This window comes from Protopterus annectens, chromosome 2.part1 (assembly GCF_019279795.1).
Source record: "Protopterus annectens isolate FY-2018-M chromosome 2.part1, PAN1.0, whole genome shotgun sequence".
Lineage (NCBI taxonomy): Eukaryota > Metazoa > Chordata > Ceratodontiformes > Protopteridae > Protopterus > Protopterus annectens.
In genome coordinates, this window is record NC_056729.1 from 558,644,341 (window position 1) to 558,665,398 (window position 21,058).

A 21,058-nucleotide genomic window follows, 5' to 3' on the forward strand; every position below is an offset into this window, starting at 1 on the left:
ATCCCTGGGTGACTCCCCCTGAGGGAGGATCAATGTGAAGTAGCTGCTGCATTTGGCATTGAGGGGGCTGGCAAAAAGGTCACAGCAAGCCTGACCCCACCTGCGGAAGATCTGTTCTGCAACTTGACAGTTCAGCGACCACTCGTTAGCCTGTCTGTGATCACAATGGACTTCCCTGAATGTGCATTGCCACTAGAAAACGTTGGGAAGACACTGCCCACTGCCACACTCGCATGGCCTCTCTGCAAAGGGGATAAGACTTGGTTCCTCCCTGCTTGTTCAGATACCACACCGCTGACATATTGTCTGAGTGGATTGCAATAGTCCTGAGAGGAAGAAAACTCTTAAGTGCTTGCAACGCTAGTAGCACAGCTCTCATCTCCAGGACATTGATATGCAGATGCATCTCGTGCTCTTACCACGTGCCTTGGACTGTCCTGCCTAGATAATGCCCCCCCACCCCATCTGGGAGGCATCCGTGGTAATCGGGGGCCCAGGAACTAAGGGCTTTCCTGCATTCTGGTTGTCGGTGCGAAGCCACCAACTGAGATCCTGTTTGCACCTGTCTATGAGTAGAATAGGGTGAGAAAGTGGAAGACGTTGAAGAGACTACTGGGCAAAGAGAAGCCACTGAAGGAGCCTCATATGTAACCTTGCCAGAGGTGTCAAAGCTTATCAGAAATGTAAGCATTTAAATTACGGTCAAAGGATCCTGTTATGCCAGAAGAAAACCTTCCCTCTGGGACACAGGTATTAATTAAAACATTCCGGACGGATGGTCCATGTGACAGTAATTGGCAGGGACCTTTTGAAGTAACTGCTCAGCTAGGACCTCTAGTGTACAAAGTTAAAGAAAAAAAAAAAAGAGCAAAATGATTCTTGTTCACAGAGATCAGTTGTAAGTCATTAAGTGACTTCATGTTTTGTGTTTTTTTTGTGGAGTCACAGCAAATGCCAAGTCTGAAACAGTTGAAAAAGCATCTATCGAAAGAACTTTTCAGATTAATACCACTTACGTGAAAAGGTTATATTATTGTACATAATAAAGATTCTGTTTGTTATTGTACTGACTGTACTCAGAGCCCTTGGGTAGGGTATCAAACAGGAGAAATGCAAGTTTGGAAAATAAACAATGACAATAATACTCTAAAGCTAGGTTGGTGTGAATGCTCAAAGATAAATCTTTTTTGTGGGCAAAGACAGCAGGACAACTTCAGTTGTCCATCTAATGCTATAATAGTTCCCAGTAACATTACCTTTTGGTCTGAGGTTATTGGTCATTATTACATTCGGCCAAATAGTTCTAAGGCAACCTTTGAATTTGATTCCAAAGTTTCTATAAATGTTGTCAATTTCCTATATTTTATTTGGAAAAAGGAAAAAATTCACAGAAATATCCACCATCAACACAATGGCTAGTCTTCACTGACATGGCTTAGCAGTAAATCACTTTGGCAATGGTGTACAGGGTCCTGGGTTCGAGCCTTGCAGAGGCTGTTTATAGGGAGGGTGGCCTAATGGTTAAGGTGTTTGCCTTACAAACACAAGGTGCAGTGTTTGAGTCTCACAAGGGGTAATTGGCTAGGCTTAAAATGGCTTGCAAGGGCAGTTAGCTTAGTACTAATCTATGAACCTATGAACCTATGTGGTAGTAAGCATCCTTGAGGTCGATGGAGCACATCCACACTTCTTTTCCCAACAATGGGAGAACAGACTGCAATGTGACCATTCGGAACTTGGACTTTTGCACGTGGGTGTTCAATCAGCTGAGATCCAATATGGGTCTCGGGTTCCCTGTCCTTTTTGGCACCAAAAACAATCTGGAGTAAGTCCCTAATCCGATCTGGTCTGAGGGGACATGTTGGATGGCTCCTTTTTCTAGCAGCTTTGAAACTTCTGAAGCTGCATAATCCCTTTGACTGGGTGGAACATCCAGGATTTTCTTGATTGGAGGGGGATTTGATGGGAAGGGGATGACGTATCCTCCGGAAATTATTCGTAGAACCCATTGGTCCTGGGTGATGTCTTGCCAGGCCTATGGGTATAACGAGATTCGACCCCCGACTGGCTCCGGAAACGCACAGTCGGGCCTCCCATCAGGAGCGGCGGTAGGGAGTACCATGAAAGGAATTGCGGTCTCCCGAGTTGCGGGGGCCTCCTCTGCCCCTAGGGTGGTGTCTCCATGAATAACCACCCCCTCCCTTGCATCTGGAGGGGGGCTCACCTTGTGCACCAGGAAGAAACCTCTGTGATTTCTTGAACCACATTTTGCCACCCCTCTGGGCCTTGGGATAAGGCCTAGAGGGAAAGGGAAAATGGACTCGTATGGCAAACAGAGTTTTTCCCTCCGGCTCGCACCTGGTGAGAGTGTCTTTCACCTTGGTTCCGAACAAAGAGGAACCATCAAAAGGGACGTCGGTGAATGAAGACTTGAAGGGCTCAGTGAAATGACAAAGGCACATCCAGGCCTGGCTCCTATGAGCAACTCCTGAACTTGCTGCCCTACTCGCTCCTTCGGCTGCATATGAAATTAGCCTCATGGAGGAGTTTGCAATGGAATTGAGGGTAAACATCTGAGCATTGACTATCTGGGCCAACGCCTCAGAAACGTTACCCGTGAGTCTATCTCAAAGCTCTTTGAGGAGATCTCTCTGGAGCCGTGTCAAGTGTGATAAATAATTCAGTGACCGTAAGGTAAAGGTTGCTGAAGAAAAGGTACGCTTCCCATACCGGTCCATGGTCCTAGACTCCTTGTTAGGGGGATGGACGGCGGAAGAAGTCTCAGCTAATTCCTTCTGAGTGGCAGCTGCCACCACCATGGCATCCACAGGGACTCCCTTGGACAGAAATTCCTTATCAAGAGGAGCAGACAAAAATTTATTGGGTCTCCTGGGGACTGGTTCCACACAGTCAGGGGTTTCCCATACCCTTCGACAAACCAAATCCAGAAGCTTGTTGAAGGGTGCAGATACCCAGGAGGCAGAGGGCTGAGCACCAAAGGCCTTCAGGAAGACCGACTCCTCCTCGGAGGGGGCTTTGGATGGCCAGTCACCTCTTTGTTTCAAAATCTCTAGGATGTCAGAGAAAGAAACATCCTCACAGGATGACTTGGGGGACCCCTCCGATTCCTCGAGGTCGGTGTCTGATATGAGATACTCATCCTGGGAATCTATGTGCTTCCTCTTGCATGTCTTCTTTTTGGGTGGCTCCTCAGGCAAAAACTCTGAGGGGCCCTCAGAAATGTGGGGACCACTCATGGGGGTACCCTGAGGCCTTGGGGCTCCGCTGTCTAGAGATAGATGGCGATCAGAGACCTGCACCGGTGTAGTAGGAGACAGAATGACCGACCCGCATGATGCCGCTGACGACCTGGCCAGCATGCTCTGCATGACCTTGAAGACTGGTCCCCCCGATTCCGAAGAACGACCAGCCTCCGAAGCCACGACAGGAGTCAAACTTCCCTGCGCCGAAGCACCGAGAGGGAGACTGGGAACAGAGAGGTGTCCCGAAGCCTCTCCCTCGGGTCCGACCGAAGAATCCTGAGTCCTGAACCCCGTGGATGGCGCCAACGGGGTCGGAGCTGACGTCGGCAACGATAAGCCAGGAGGGGCTGTCGGAACTGACCTAGGGACATCACACGGAGCCGAGCACTCTGGCTCCGAAAGCTGAGATGTGCTTGGAGGAGGAAATATCAAAGCAGGTTGAGGGACGGGCTCCGGAGCCGACTGGGTCGGAGCAGAGAACAATTTTGCCAGAACCAATGACTGAAGGAGTCTCTGCACCACTCTATCGATGTCCACATCTGATAAGGTCCTGGAGGATTTAGAGGATGGAGAAGGAGATCGAGACCTCCTCTCCGAAGGGGACCTGTGAGGAGGGGATACTGGCCTAATGCTAGGCGATTGGCTCCGAACAGGTTCCAAAAAGATTGGAGCCGAAGCAGGTTTCATAACAACTGACACTTCCTGCAGCCCCAGGGACAATGGAGCCGAGGATGTCAAAGCAGACTTTGCTATTTTCTCCGGTGGCTCCGAGGAGACTGATGGAGCCGGAGATCTCTTTTTTGATTTAGAGGATTTTGCCTTAGAGATGGAAGCACTCTCCAGACCCTCCTCAAAGGAAGGTTTCAGAAGTCCCTTCAAAATCAATTTATTCTTCCTTTCCTGAAGAACTCGCAGACTAAAGGCATGACAGAAGCTGCACGACTCTTGGAAATTAATCACTCCCAGACAATACTGTGTCCATCGGTAATGGACATTTTATAACTGCACCTAGAGCATTTCTTGAAGCCCGAGGGCTTGTGCTCCTTAGTATCTTTGGACATTGTTAACCAACAATAATAAAGCACCAAAGACAATTAATCACTGGATAAATGAACCAACGGTCAAACAGTCACAAGGCGGGAAAAAGCCTACAACAAACAAATACCACAAGATCTTTAAGTTAAACGATCCTGAGACACAAACACAAGGAGAAAAGGACTAATACCTCTAATTTAAACGTTTTTTTAGTCCCGGTAAAGCTTTATGACACAAGGAAAGCAAGGGGACAGACTAGGGCACAACTTTTCCACAAGGCAAGACAAGAACACACAGCTATTAAAATAGCTTTTTGTTTCGCAACAAATTCTCTGATAATGAAGAAAAAGGGTACTTTGCCACAGCCAAGAGTGAGACCACGTCTGAGCTACACGAGCGGCAAACGAGATCTGGGAATAGAGAGCAGTGCAGAATGGGATACCATCTTAGCCCAACCAATGGAAAGACTTCGAGCTAAAAAAGTTGGCCGAGTCGGAGCCGAACCCACGGGTAAGAATGTAGGCGAGATCGGACTACATAACATCCCCTTTTTTCTAAATTGACTTTCTTTGCTATACATCTTAATCTCAACTTTATCACAATCTCATTACTATGGTAAAACCCTACATTCACTTGATTCATGACTGTCTAATACAAAAACTCAGTGATCAGTGAAGAGAGAGATAGAGTACTAAAGGAATATGTTAGCAGTGCATATTCACCCCTTGAAACTGTTATATGCAAGTCCGTGTTACTCAACAATACAACCATTTTCTTTTTCTCTGGTTATATCCCCACTGCAACCCCCTTCTTCTGGACCACAGTCTATTTGTTACCCCAGAACACTCTGCTTGTACCTCACATTACACCACTGAGAGACCTTCCAGCTTTCACTGGAGATTAGTGAACTGGTACCACAGTCTTATATCATCAGTTTTAAAGTTGGGAGTCATCCAGAGGAAGGTGCATCATCTAATGAGCATTAAGGAGTGATGATTTCTCCCCCAGCCTATCAAGTCCCATGCAGCAGCTTGGAATGCACATGACTGCATAATACCACGTCAGTGAGCTTTGCATATTCCATGCATGGATCTGATGGAGGCTACTGAGCACGTGAATCATGCTGGGCATGCATGCCCCATTTCATAATATAGATCTAATGGTGGCTATTCAGCATGTGAATCTTGGGGTGGGGAATGCACGTCCCAGTCCATAATATGGATCTGATGGAGGCTACTGCTTATGTGAATCTTGGTGGGGCGTGCACGTCCCAGTTCATATTATGGATCTGATGGAGGCTATTGAGCATGTGAATCTTGGTGGGGGTGTATGTCCCAGTCCATAATGCTGAATACTGAGCTATTCACCTCCACTGGGTGTCAGACATGCAGTGAATTGGGATGGCACCCTCTCTTCAGGATGGTTGAACTAGTCTTAGCCAGTTACTCCAAACTTGTCCAACCAGTTCTTTCAACACCCAGGCTGTTATTCAAACCTGGGTCACCTGGGTCACAGCTAGGACTACATCCTTCTGTGACATGGAGCCAGCTAAGGGTCTATTTTTTGTTGTTTGATTTTAACAGGCACAATAAAAAATTCAAAATGGGTTTAATTTTAAAAAGTGTTCCCCTCTTGCAATCATGTAATTTTGAAGAACAAAAATACCTATATGCTGTTCTACTACCTCTTCTTCCTGTTTTTCTTTCCGCTTGACATCAGTAGCATCCTCGTCTCCTTCTTCTGCTTCTGCATTTACAATTTCTCCTTCTTCACCATCAGCATCATTGCCTTCTTGTAGCTAAAGAACAAAAAAAAAAAAAAATTACACATGCCCCACACTTGAGGAATGTTTAATCTGTAACGGCCAAAGTCTGTTCCCTTAATTGTTTCAGAATACTACCAAAACACCAAGGCAATATCAACCATGTTTTTGTTGTAAGTAAATGTAACAGCACATAATTATATACCACACTAAATAAGACATTTTTAAACTAAATAAACCAATACAGAGGTAAACACATTAAACTGGAATATCAGAGACAGTGTACGTCTACTGCAAAGTGAAGTAGATGTAACTAAGCTGAGCAAAGTAAAATCCTTTCATAACTGAGATGATGGTCTGACTTAGGGTCACAGACTCATCACCAGCCCAGATGCTGAAATCATAAAACCCTAACTATCCAGAGGTCAACAGTACTAACTTAATGATAAAATCTGAACTCCTGAAAGAACATTTTCAGATTACTAAGTGGATGGTAGATAAGAAGGACCCCACAAGCTAGCTGTTGTACCAATGGCATACTCAAAGTTAACAGTAACCCCAAGCTTTATCTTGGTCAATGTCAAACAGTAATGAAGATAAACTGTAAACTCACCACAGATATTGACAGATCTCAGGCACTGGAATACAGAGAACCCACAGGGTAGCAGTATCCACCAAGTACAAACCAAAGCCATCACCTAATGAGGAATCTGTAATGAAAACTAGGCTCAACATCTTGTGGCAAGTCTGAAACAATATAAGCATTGCTGCTAATGGAACCAGCACTGGAAAAAAGCATCCAAATAGGGGCCAGAGGTGCCCAGATGCCTGATACCAAAACAGAAAAAATATACACAACATGTTTTACATGACCAAGCATAAAGGACTAAGTATTGCACTAAAACCATATTAGCATAGAAAAATAATACTATTTATATACACTGAATGCACTGTTTTTTTAAGTATTACCTTGAAGGAAAGCACACCAATTAATATAAAGAGATCTAACTGTATTACATAAATCAGCACAGCAGAGAAACAACATAAAAAGGTAAGTGGAGAAAAAAAAAGGAACACAGCAAAAGATATAGAAGCAGTGAAGGAATAAGGAAGAAGAAATAGAAAAGAAGGGTTGGAAGATTATAAGGAAAGACTGCGGAGAAACTGAAGAGGCAGAAGTGCCTAATCATCAGATGAAATGTTACTGTTGATTAGATGTTAATTACTGGGTAGCTTTACAAAAAAACAAAAGTTTTCAAGCTTTTCCCCATGAAAGTACCCCAAGCCACAGACGTCACTGAACCTCCTTCAGTGATGAGGAAAGTGCACTATGCCTCCCAAAAAAAAAAAAATAAGGCTGCAGTTTACACATGCAGATTACCCTTAACACACAGACATTTGAAATAAAGCAAAATGTTATTTAGTACATTATTTTTTTACTATTAATTTGCAGCCAAACAGAAAAAAATGTTCTAAATCTGAAACCATATTCAATGAATACTAGGGCAGTGATAAAAAGAGGCAAAGTCAAGATAAAACAGACAAAGTCAAGATAAAAGGAGACTTCTGTACTGTGGCACAGAAATGCCTTATGTTGGAATGAGTTATGGTGTGACTGAACACTACAATATGTGGAGTTGTTGACTTCCCACAGTTGGACAACTGCAAAGTTAGCATACTCAAAAAGAGGAGTATTGGGGTGAAGTCCCTACCCCTACAAAAATTGCTGTCTATGGTGCTATTTTGATTTTAGTTTTCATTTGTGTGGCTGGTGTTAGAAAGAATGACCCCTCTTGTTCGGCATTTATTTTTCCGAGGTACAGACAAACACAGGAGGATTGTGGCTGACAAAGTTCGCAGATGACTGCAAACTGGGCACCATAATTGATACTCCAGCGGACACAAACATCCTTCAGAGAGGCCTCATAGAAATGGATAATTGGTGCCAGAGCCATGGCCTTAAGCTGAATGCCAAAAAATGTATAGTCATACCCTTTGGGAAAAACAAGGTACCGACAAATTACCACACAGGTGGTAATCCATTGAGTACGGAAGATGTAATCAGGGACCTAGGGACCCAGGTTGACAGTAACCTCTCATTTGACACTCACATTGCCAAAGTGGTTAGGAAGACCTTCTATATTGCCCACCTTATCATGAAGGGTTTCACATCTAGATCAAGAGAGGTCATTGTGCCCCTGTACTCTTCTCTTATCAGGCCAATGATTGAGTACAATGCCCTATTTGGGATGTATCTCACCCGACACCTGCAGCAGTTGGAAAGACCCCAAAAGTTCCTCACCAAGAGGATAAAGGGTCTTAAACATATGTCATATGCTGCCCGACTGAAAAAACTCCAGCTCTATTCAGTCGCATACCGCCTACTCAGAGGTGATCTGTGCCTGACGTACAAGGCCATGCCCAATCCTGAATTAATGGACATGCTCCACCTCAGAAAATCCAAATCCATCAGAGCCACGAGAACAAGTGACTTAAACCTCAACACAGAAATAAATAGGACATGCTGGAGGGACATATTCATAACCCAGAGGCTCCCTACACTCTGGAACAGAATCCCAGTCCATGTTAGGCAGAGCCCCTCACTGACTCTATTCAAGAGAAATCTCGACGAGTGGATGGGAGATGGTAGGTTTACCCCGGGGTCATCTCTGTGTCACTACTAGACAGAGGCATAGTAAACTAAACCCTAAAAGGGCATAGTATTCTCATCCTAAGGGGTGGTGTAAGCCACATACACTCTGGCTAGGCTTATAAATGTCTTAGGGCAGATAGCCTAGTACGAACCTATGAGATGTTTGCGTTCATAGATTGATAGGTTGGAACTAGGCTATCGGCCCTAGGGCCTATACAAGCCTAGCCATAACAATTCCCTGGCTATTTCTTCCCACAATATTTACTTCCCTGGACCCCTGTCTAGCAGGGCGATTGACCTGATCCCGGGGGTGAATTTCCTATCTCCCATCCAATCGTCAAGGTTCCTTTTGAAGAGGGCCAAAGAGGTGCTCTGCTTGACAAGTATGGGCAGTCTATTCCAGTGTCTGGGGAGTTTCTGGGTCAGGAACCTATCCCTTCAGCATGTTTTGTTTATTGTGATGACAATGTTTAGATCCCTGGAGCGTGTGGCTCTGAGGGATTGGGATTTCTTTAAGTGTAGCATGTCCAACAGCTCAGGATTTGACATGGCCCTGTATGTTAAGCAAAGATTGCCTCTGAGTAGATGATATGCGACAGAATACAGTTGGAGTTTTTTTAGACGGTCAGCACAGGGCATCTGCTTTAGGCTTATGATTCTTTTAGTGAGGTATTTCTGAGACCTTTCTAGTTGTTGCAGATGTCTTGAGAGGTACATGCCAAACAGGGCGCTGTATTCTATAATGGGTCTAATGAGGGAGGAGTACAGTGGGACAATGACCTCCTTTTTTCTGTACGAAAAGCCCTTAGTGATGACGTGTGCCACATATAAGGATTTCCTGACTGCTGTGGTGATGTGGTTATCGAAGGTGAGACCACTGTCCACCTGTGTCCCCAAGTCTCTTATCACACTTTCGGTGTTTAGTGTACTGCCACCTATGTGGTAATTCATGGGAATATGTTTTTTCCCAAAGGAGAGAACTATACATTTCTTGGCAATGAGCTTGAGCCCATGGCTCTGGCACCAAACATCTGTTTCTGTAAGGCCCTTTGTAGAATATCCACATAATTTGGGGATTCAATAATGGCTTCCAGTTTGCAGTCATCTGCAAACTCTGTTAGCCAGAGTCCCTTAGTGTTGTGTTGGCCTGTACTTCAGAGAAGTAGATGCCAAACAAGAGCGGTCCCAGGACTGAAACCTGAGGTAATCCACTTGTCACTTGTCTGGTGCTGGATTTGGAGTTAGCTACTTTTACAGTGTGGGTTCTGTCAGTAAGCCAGTTGGCAACCCATCCAGTGACGTAGGGATTAATGCCCAGCTTAATAACTTTATCTATGATTCCAGAGTGGGGGATGGTGTTGAAGGCCTTGGCGAGGTCCAGATAGGCTGTGTGGACCACCTTACCCTCATCCACAGCTCTGGAGACCGATTCGAAGAAGTCAATTAGGTTCAGGAGACGAGATCATCCCTTCACGGACCCAAACTGGGTGGGGTCCAGTGTTTGAAGGTTGCCAATGTCTTTGTTTATAAGTTCATGATAATACGTTCCATGGCCTTGCAGATCAGGCTTGTCAGACTGATCGGGCGGTAGTTCCCAGGATCCAAGGTAGATCACCTTTGTGGAGTGGGATAACTGTAGCTGTGCGCCACTCAGTGGGCATAAAGCCTGAGGTGAGGCTATGATTAAAGATGACACTAAGGTGAGGTGCCAATTCATTTTGTAGTTCATGTAGTACACAGTCCGGGATGTCATCTGGTCCCACGAATGCTGTATTCTTAGCTTTGGAGAGTGCGTTTTTTACCTGTGTGGCCATTATTACCAGAATTTGGCAATCTTTCGGTATTGAGATAGCCCCTTTAGGGGGTGAGAGGGGAGTGAAGTTGGCACTGAATCGCTCTGCCAGGATATTGGCAATATCCTTGGGATCAGTATATTTAATACCATTCTGTTGTAGCTCAGAGTAGATCTGAGCATTGCCATTTAGATTCCTGACATAGCTATACAATGCCTTGTGGTTGTCTTTGGAATCTTTGGCAATTTTATTTTCGTAACTAGCTTTGCAGGATTTTATGAGGGATCTCAGCTTCTTACTGAGGCTGGTAAGGGAGTTTTTTTGCATCCTGGGATATTCCTCTTTTCTGCAATAGTGTCTTCCTTTGGTTTTAAAGTTTGTTTATGGCAGGGGACCACCAGATTGGCTTCCTTTTTTTGGAGGAGAGCGTCTTGGTTCTATTTGGGATGGCACGATTCATGCACGAGTAGATGTGCTCGTACAGTGCCACAGTTCCCGTCTGCATGGGTGTCATGATGTTTGCCACTTCTAACTTGAGTAGCTTGAAGTTGGCTTGGGAAAATTTTTTTACAGAGGTTTCCTTAATGGGGGGTGGGGGAGGGATGTGGATGTCAAGGGTGATTAGCTTATGGTCAGACCTGACAACGAGGGGGTGACCATAGGTGTGGAGCATCGATTTCCCATTTTGGTAATGACCAGGTCTAGGATATTGGAACACCTGGTGAGACTATGGATTAGTTGATCCAGGCACTGGAATTTATGAATTCCAAGAATCGTTGGGCAAAGGTGTTGGTACACAAGTAGTTTTCCCAGTTAATGGCAGGGTAGTTGAAATCACCCAGTATTAGGGTGTTTGGTTGTATCTTAATATTTTCCAGTATGTTTAGAAAGGTGTAGTGAGAATCTTGGGGCATGGTGGGGATCTGTAGCAAGCTACAAATTGGATTGCAGTCTTACCTAGTGTTAGTTGCACCTGGAGAATTTCAGATGCATTGTGTTGGGCAACTAGCCTGGTGGTGTGAATATGGACACTCCTCCACCTTTAGTGATTCAGTCCTGGTTTGGTGGCCAGAAAGTGTGGTAAGAGTTGTAGCCTGGCATTGCAGGAGTGCTCTCTAGAGTCTTGAACCAGGTCTCAGTTACTGCACAGATATCGATGTTCTCCACTTTTAGTAGTGCCTCAAGAGAGTGCATTTTGAGGTTTAGACTTCTAGCATTGAGTAGCATTACCATCAGATTTTGCATGCTTGTACCTGTTACAGTGGTGGTTTTGTCCTTTAACTTTGCCTAAGAAAGGCACTATAAAGGTGACAAGAGCCTTAGCCAGTAACCTGAATCCCAGGGGCAACAGATGCAGACCATCTCTGGCAAAGCATTGTGGTCTGTCGATCATGTCATCCCAGGCAGATAGATACTGGATCCCCTTTGAATGACACCAGAAGCTTAGCCAATTGTTGAAGTCAATCATTTTGTCCTTATACTGTGGTATCATTCTGGGCGAAGGCAAAATGCTACTCAGGGCTAGGGTCATACCTGCCTGGGCCACATGATCTGAGAGCTCTTCCATGTCACTTTTCATGTAGTCCAGGGAGGTACGTCTCAAGTCATTCACTCCAACATGGACAATGACAGAGTCATATTTGTTCTTGTTGTGGAGTGACTTGAGTGCATGCGTTATGTGGCGGATCCTGGCACCAGAGAGGCAGTTGACTGTAATTTACTCTTTGTTCAGTCTGGTGAGTGGGACATCAGTGTGCCTGACTATAGAGTCACCTATGACTGAAGTGCTGGGTACATTGTCTTACCTTAGGGGCTGGCTGTTGTTGGGTGGCACACTGATGTTGTGAGCTGTGTGACACTTTGGTTGTGATTTGTGTTTGTTTGCGTTTCAGCTTCGGAGGTCCTTGCTGCTTGGGCAGGTTACTGTTAAGGGCCTTCGCATATGAGGGTTTAGTGTTGCTGGTGTGTCACATATCACTGAAACAGACAGTACTAGAAATGCACTGTAGTGACTTTCATTTTTATTGTTTAGATTCTATGAGTTTCACTGGATTTGATTTCATTTTCATTATATAAATTCACTTAAATATACATATGTATTAACTGTCATCTTGCATTTAGCCTAATTCCACATAAAATAGCACCCAACAGTTAATGTTTTAAGTAACTACCATCTTCAGAATTGCTCGGGCTTAACTGAATCAGGCCTGGTTGTCCCTAAGGAGGCCTGTATTACCATCTGAAAAATACAGCAACTAGAGTAAGTGTGCTAAGTCACAGACAGGGCTAAGATGCAACTTCTCTACACTTATAAATCCTGCTTGCGTGAGAGAAAAGACCTAATTGCCTTTTTTAATGAAGGATTTTTCTGAACTATTCCTGAGTTCTGTTGTAACACTAACCCAGAGCCTGAGCACATAAGTAGAGTTAAAGAGGGTCTCCATGACAGTTAGTAGACTTACACGGTTTTAGTCAAGTACTGTATTCATGACCTGAGGCTACATGCAGAAATGTAATGCTGCATGACATTCTGTAGAATGGGGCATTTGTCCGGCTGAAATTCAGATGGGAGCTTGCATCCTGTTTTCTTGGGAAGCAGGACCTTCTCCATTAGAAAAGTTCCCACTGTCTTCTTGGCTAGAAAAGCCTGGTATAGTGTTAGCAAATTTGACACTGGTGCTCTGTCAGGGGAAAAAATGAACTAGTGAAGTGTGGTGCAGCTCTAGAGCTTTTTTTAATGTCTACAAGCAACCTGTTCTTACTTTCTCTAGGCATAGCTGCATGGAAAGAGGAATTCCAATGTTAACTCAATCTACAGAAGACAGTCACAACTACTGTTGAGCTAACTGTAATTAAGTTCTCCTAAGGAACCTTTTAGCAGAATGCAGTGGGCACAAGGGTGGGGGGAGACCAGGGTTTGGCCTAAGAATCCGAATCAGGGTGCTGAGAAAAAAATATGCACAATGAATGTGGACACAAAATTAACAAAAAAAATGCAATGGGACTCAGTGGCATACCAGTCTGACTTAGTAAACTATGCAAGCATTTTCAAAAGCAGCAACAAAAAGTCAAGTGATACTGGTACACACAAGAAATAGTAGCAGAACAATGTAAGTAATTACTTGCCACTTTATAATCAGTGAAACCTCATCTAGGATACTCTGTGCATGTACAGTTCTAGGTGTCTCACTTCTGTCAGAAGTGAGCACTTAAGATGGTGAAAAGTCAGTATCAGACATTGCATAAACAAATACAGACTAGAATAGGTTAATGTACATGGATTCACAGAATGAAGAGAAGGTGGGACTAAGGCAAAAATGTTCTAATGTCTCACTGAAAATGAATGTGCAAAGGAATGCAACATAAAATAATAATAAGAAGAAATCAAATGACAATATTGAGGACAGAGGGGAAACTGCCAAGGGATGTGGGAGGTTAGCATAATGGTTAAGGTGTTTGCCTTACAAACACAAGGTACAGGGTTTGATTCTCACAGGGTAGAATTGGCTAGGCTTAAAAAATGGCCCACAAGGGCAGTTAGCCTAGTACTAATCTATGAATTTATGAATAAGCATCAAGTGTTTTCTTTTTCACACCAAGAGAATAACATGAAATAAATTCTCATTTGGGAGGCAACACTGGCTGAATTTCAGAAGGTAAGAGCAGGTACAAGGCACTTCCAGCATGTTTTAGAATAAAGTAACCTACTGGCCACATATGAGCCTCAGTTTATCCAGCAGATAAAAAAATGGGTACACTACTTTTTCAAGTATCTACTTTTTTCTTTTCCTTTTTTTATCAAAATACCCATGGTGTTACTTATAAAAAATGCCGACTTGTTACAAAAACAGAATGAAACCTTCCTATAAAATTCCCTCACAGAAGTAATCAGCAGAATTTTACCTGGCTTCCTTGCGTCTCTCCTGTCTCTTGATCCATATCATTCCGTGTTGCTTTCTGAGTACCAACCAATTTAAAGGACTGCAGCTTTCCACTTTTTCTTTTAATGACATCCTGAAGTATCTTAAAGAACCTAATAAATGAAGAAGGCAAGCACCCACTTATTCACAAATTCACTATACAGTACAGTAAGCAAAAGTAAACATTTTGGATTTGAAGAGAGACAAAGAATCTTAGTGTTTGCACTCAGAAAATAAGCTTGTTTTGAAGGCAAAAAACTGTAAGGCTTAAGCAATTAAGTCACTTTCTTTCATTAAACTGTATGATTTTATGTGATTTGCTAAAAACACATTTTACAGTCTTAACCAAGTCTGGTTTGATTATGCACATATCTGTACATGTGTGTGTGGATGTCGGCATGACTGTTTATCTACACAATGAAATGTCTGACATTATTTAGGGGCAGTAAAAGTTCAGCTTTAAAAGAACAAGCTCCTAGAATTGCAGACATTCAGTAACATCCATGGAGCAGAAAGCAGACAAACACAAACAGAGGTGTCAGTTTTAAGGAAAAAGTGAAAATCTTCCCATTTTACAAGCAAAAAGTAAACTCTATACAAGCACTCGGTTATGAGTTCTTCAAGAAGACAATCTGCAGTGGGTAACAACTGAAGTCTCCATTCTACTCCCTCATAAAACATGCCAATATGGTCAAGCAGCACTGGAAATAAACAGACTTCACAAGGATTTTAAATGATAATAATTATAAAAGGCAAGATACTCAATGCAGGTGGAGTTTCAGTGCAATGACAAGCAAGATGGCAAGAAGGTAAAGTAAGCTACCCCACTGTACAGAGTACTCAGACAACTAATATTATAAATACAGATATACTTATACCTTACACTGAGGGACTGTGTGCAACAGGTAACACCTGGAAAACATCCCAAGCAGTATCCACAATAAAAACCCTCCTAAAGGAGAAAAATGTTCAGAAGGCAGAATGGATTTTGTAGGAGCCTTCTCCCCTTTCTGCCCACTGATCATCAAGCCTCCTCCTATCAGACTCTAATTCATTTATTCTTAACTAGCGGGAAATATCCAACACCACTAGGGTGACAGAAGTCCAGAGGGGCCATTATTCAGGCAGACATTAGGGAGGCCGCACTGTCATTGGCATCCCAGCAACGACAGCATTTGTGCAAGTCCTAACCCACCCCTGGGTAGGAGGACAGGATACTTGAATCAACTCAGGGACTAATAATATCTTCCACCTGCATGTGCACACTTCCAAATACATGCTAATAAGGGCTTTCATTAGACGATGGCATGCTGAGTCACACAGTAGGCAAATGGAAACAAAAATGATCAAATTCAGGACTACTGGAAAAAACTCATTAGCAGCTCATATTTTAATCTTGTGAGATAAACTGGCCTAAACAATAATGGTCAACAAAGTTATGCAGGGAGGACCAAAGGTCTGGTGCACAGATGTAGCACACAAAAGTGCTACCAGCACTAAACATTCTACAAGGAAACAGCTCCAATACTTATTACTAATGCCTACCCCTCTAGGCATGTCTAAAGGTCAGTTCCCTGTGCTTTCTCCTGTTAAGCTGGTGAACTTGGGCATCCTGAGGCAATGTAGTAACTGCCGCATGTACATAGACAACCCTCTCCTCTTACCTCCCAACACTCAGACTTATAAGAGATGCACTTGTATATCCAAACTGGAAGCCACGCACTCTCCAGCCAAGACTGGAAAACTTGGTCTAGAGGAGAGGGTCAACACTTGCAGCACACCCACATGGAACACATAGCCCTCCAGAACACACACCAGCACTGCCTTTGCAAATAAACACAAACCACACACCCACCTTCACGGAGGCTCTCAAAAAAAATCTACCCAAACAGCAGAGACCTCCAAGGCAGAAACGCACTCGACCACCACAACACAACACTAATCATAATACACATAACTCTCCTAAACAGTGTGCCACTGAACCAAAGCCCCTAAGGCAAAACAATATGCCCAGCACACTAGTCATAGGTGACTCGATTTTGAGGCACACTGATGTCCCATTCACTAGGTTAAATAAGGAGAACGTAACAGTCAGCTGCCTGTCAGGTGCCAGGATCCGGCATATAACACAAGCACTCAGGCCCCTCAACAACAAGGTACAAATATGACTCTGTCATTGCACATGTGGGTGTGAATGACCAGAGCCGTACCTCCCTGGACTACATGGAAAGAGACATGGAGGAGCTCTTGGATTATGTAGCCCAGGCGAGTACAGCCCTAGCCCTGAGCAGCATCCTACCATCACCCAGAATGATACCACAGTACAAGCAGAAAATGACTGATTTCAACAATTGGCTAAGTTTCTGGTGTCATTCTAAGGGGATCCAGTATCTGTCTGCCTGAGATGACATGACTGACGGACCTCAATGCTTTGCCAGAGATGACCTGCATCTGTCACCCCTGGGCTTCCGAATACTGGCCAAGGCTCTTGCCACCCCTATAGTGCCTTTTTTAGGTGATGTTCCAAAGACCAAATTACCACAGTAACAGCTACAAATAAATGCAATCTGAGGGTCATGCTGCTCAATGCTAGAAATCTAAATCTCACAATGCACTCGCTCGAAACACTCCTTAAAATGGAGAACATCAATATTTGTGCTGTAACAGAGACCTGGTTTAAGGCAGCAGAAAGCACCCCTGCACTACCAGGCTATAACTCATTCCACACCTTTTGGCCCCAGAACTTGGACTGAAGCTCCAAAGGTGGTGGTGTTTCCATATTCATAAAGGATGCGCACACCTCCAGACTGATAGCCCAACATAATGCATCAGAGATACTTCAAGTGCAGCTAACATTGAGTAAGACAGCGATTCAGGTCATAGCCTGTTAAAGGTCCCCAACCATGTCCCAAGACACTCACTCCATGTTCCTAAGCACCCTGGAGAATATTAGGGTCCAACCTAACACACTCATACGGGCGACTTCAACTACCCCTCCATTAACTGGGAAAACTACTCATGTACCAATACACTTGCCCAACATTTCCTGGAATTCATTAATTCCAATGCCCTGGACCAGCTCGTTCTTACCCCCACTAGAGGTAGCAACATCCTTGGACCTCATCATTACTAACATGGGTGACTGCTGCTCTACACCAAGTTAACTCCTCCCTGGTTAGATCCGCCAACAAACTAATCACCTTGGAAATCCACATCCCTCCCACCCTCACCCCTCGCTAAGGTAACCACCATGAAAAACTTCTCCAAAGCTAACTTTGGGCTCCTAAGAACAGAGTTGGCTAACTTCACGGCACCCATGCAAATAGAGAATAGTTGCAAGACCGCTGAATCATAAACCAATGCACTTTACGAACACGTACACAAATGCATGGATCCCGCCATACCCAATACAACCAAGGCGCTCTCCTCCAAAAAAAAAAAGGAAGCCAATCTGGTGATCTCCTGCCATAAACAAACTCTACAACAGGAGGAAACTGATGCAGAATAAGGTGAAGTCCCAAGACTGGAAAAAAACTCTCTTATCAGCCTCAACAAAACGTTGAGATCCCTCATCAAATCCTCTAAAGCTAGCTATGAAAACAGAATTGCAGCAGATAGTAACAACAACCACAAGGCCTTCTGCAGCTATGTAAAGAACCTCCACAGCAATACCCAGATTTGCTCTGAGCCACTGCACAATGGTACCTCCTATACCGAGCCAACAGATATTGCCAATATACTGGCCGACAGATTCAGTGCCAATTTTTCCCCTCACCCTCCACCAAGGGACCGATCACAATACCAGTAGATTGACAGGCACGCAGTATTACTGCAGCACAGCTTAAAACAGCATTGTCCAAGGCCAAGAATACAGCTTGTATGGGACCTGACAATATCCCTGGCTGTGTTCTACATGAACTACAGAGTGAAACTGGTCCACTATGTGCCCCATTCAATCACAGCCTCACCTCAGGCTTTGTCCCTACCGAATGGCGCACAGCTACAGTCATCCCTCTCCACAAAGGAGGAGCGACTACGGACCCTGGGAACTATCGCCCTATTAGCCTGACAAGTCTGATATGCAAAGCTATGAAATGCATCATCATGACCTAATAAACAAGGGTATAGGAAATCTCCAAACTCTGGATCCCACACAGTTTGGTTTGTGAAGGGTAGATCATGCCTGCTCGACTTGGTCAACTTCTTTGAGTCAGTCACCAGAGCTGTGGATGAAGTCAAGGTGGTTCACACAGCCTACCTTGATCTGGCCAAGGCCTTTGATACCATTACCCACTCGGGAATCATAGAAAAACTCACTAAGCTAGGCATCAAGCCCTATATCACTAGGTGGGTTGCAAACTGGCTCACAAAGAGAACCCAGTGTGAAAGTAGCGGACTCCAAGTCAGACTGCTGACCAGACACGAGTGGAGTCCCACAGGGATCGGTCCTGGGTCCTCTCCTGTTTGGTATCTACTTCTCAGAAGTCCAGTACAACACAAAGAGACTCTGGCTGAAAAAGTTTGCAGACAATTGCAAGTTGGGAGCCAGTATTAACTCCCCAAGTGATGCTGACATCCTACAGAAAGGCCTCACTGAGACCAACAACTGGTTTCAAAACCATGGCTTTAAGCTCAATGCCAAAAAATGTCATCATCTTCTTTGGGAAAAACCCAGTTCCCATGAACTACCACATCGATGGTAGTCCACTGAACACAGAAGGCGTTATAAGAGATCTGGGAATACAGGGTGAAAGCAACTATTTTTTTGACCACCACACTGCCACTGTGGTCAGAAAGTCCTTCTATGTGGCACATCTCATTACTAAGGGTTTTGCATCCAGGAAGAATGACGTCATTGTTTCCCTCTACTCTTCCCTCATTAGGCCAATCATCGAGTACAATGCCCCATTTGGCATGTACCTCACTAGACACCTGCAATAACTGGAGAGACCGCAAAAGTACCTCACAAAGTGGATCCTAGGCCTTAAACACTTGTCCTATATGGACAGACTCAAAAAACTCCAACTATTCTCGGTCTCATATTGCCTACTTAAAGGCGATCTCTGCTAGACTTACAAAGCCATGTCTGACCCAGCTCTGTTAGAAATGCTACATCTAAAGAAATCCCAATCCCTCCACACCACATATTCCAGAGACCTCAACCTCATTACCACAATCAACAGAACGTGCTGGACGGACAGGCTTATAACCCAGAGACTGCCCATGTTATGGAATAGACTTCCCATACATGTCAAACAGAGCACCTCACTGGCCCTCTTCAAGAGAAATCTTGATGAGTGGATGGGAAATAGAAAATTCACCCTGGGGATCACTCCGGTGGCTCTACTTGACAGAGGCACTGGAAACTAAGGTCGGGTGGCACATTGTCAGGGTAATCCTATGGGTTAGGCTTGTAAAGGCTCCAGGGCCATTAGCCAAGTACACACCTATGAACCTAGTAAGCCTCCAAACAACACATTTTTGAAACAAGGGCTGGAAGCAATAAACCTCCTAGTAGAATAACTACTTTTTAAACTTTTACTAAAATCACATATTGAACAATGACACTGGTAATCCATTACAAGATTCAGTGCTTTACTTACGGATGGTTTAGATTTAGATTTTCTAATAATTGCTTTTTGCCAGGTAACAGCATTAAATTTAGCAAGGATTTACTATGCCCATGCAGTTCAGACAACATATCCCAGCTCAAAGGAATATATTTTTAGTTAAAACCTTTTATACCCCAACTTAACTCTGACAAAGTACTTTGTAAAAAATCTTCTGGCTTATTACATTAAAAAAGTTACCAGTTACATCTCTCTTTCCCATTACAACTCCAGAAATTGCTGTCTACCTGAGGAAAAATGTCCTGAAATCTGCTTGGGGTATGAAATTACATATGTAAACACTTCCATGTCAAAATCCTAAATCATCTGCAAATTGGATGAGTAAAGCTCTCCCAGTTTGAAAACAGAAATGTTGAAAAATAGCAAGTGAAAGTTAAACTGGGTAAAACTCCGTTACTGTTAAGTCACAACACTGCATGAATGTCAGTTATCAAAGAAGAAATCTGGAGATTCTGAGAGGAAAAACAACTAGGGAAGGAAAAGAGAAAAACACTGGTGGGGAAAAAAGCCTTGCAGCTGTTTAGCAAAAAGCAGTTAAGGTTTCAGAGTCAATACAGGAGATGGCTTCCAGTAATTCAGAATAAAAAAATCAAATATATTCAGAGGTGTTTAAAGTGAGAAACTGGAGAAATATAGAAGTCAAAAGGCTAGGAAGAATAGAAGATTTCAGTAGCTATTCAGATGAGAGGATAAAACTGCAGAATCAGAGGCTGAAATGAAGGACATATTGACTGAATATGAGACTTCTCAAGAACAGTTTCAAAAAATAAGACAGTTAAAAAAAGACAGAGCAGACAGAAAACCTGAGACTTTCTGCTACACCACTGAAATTGGAAAGAACAGGCTATATCAATTTTATGAAAGTACAAATAAGCAACTGGATTGGTATTCAACAGCAGGATTTGTTTACGTAAAGGTAACATTGTTGGGTATTCTCCAATCCGGCCAAGAAAAAGCAGCCAAGACCTACATTAGTAAGTATGCAGTCATACCAGCAGAAAG

The 21,058-nt window shown here is 43.8% G+C and overlaps 1 protein-coding gene across 1 annotated transcript in view; it reads right to left on the minus strand.

Annotated features, from left to right (window-relative positions):
- POLR1A (RNA polymerase I subunit A) overlaps positions 1-21,058 on the minus strand; it is a 2,269,619-nt gene that overhangs the window by 567,529 nt on the left and 1,681,032 nt on the right. The window contains exons 28-29 of the mRNA XM_044062330.1: positions 14,410-14,539; positions 5,983-6,096 (exon numbers count right to left, since the gene is read on the minus strand). Coding sequence (XP_043918265.1) covers positions 5,983-6,096; positions 14,410-14,539 — 244 coding nt within the window. The remainder of the gene's footprint in view (positions 1-5,982; positions 6,097-14,409; positions 14,540-21,058) is intronic.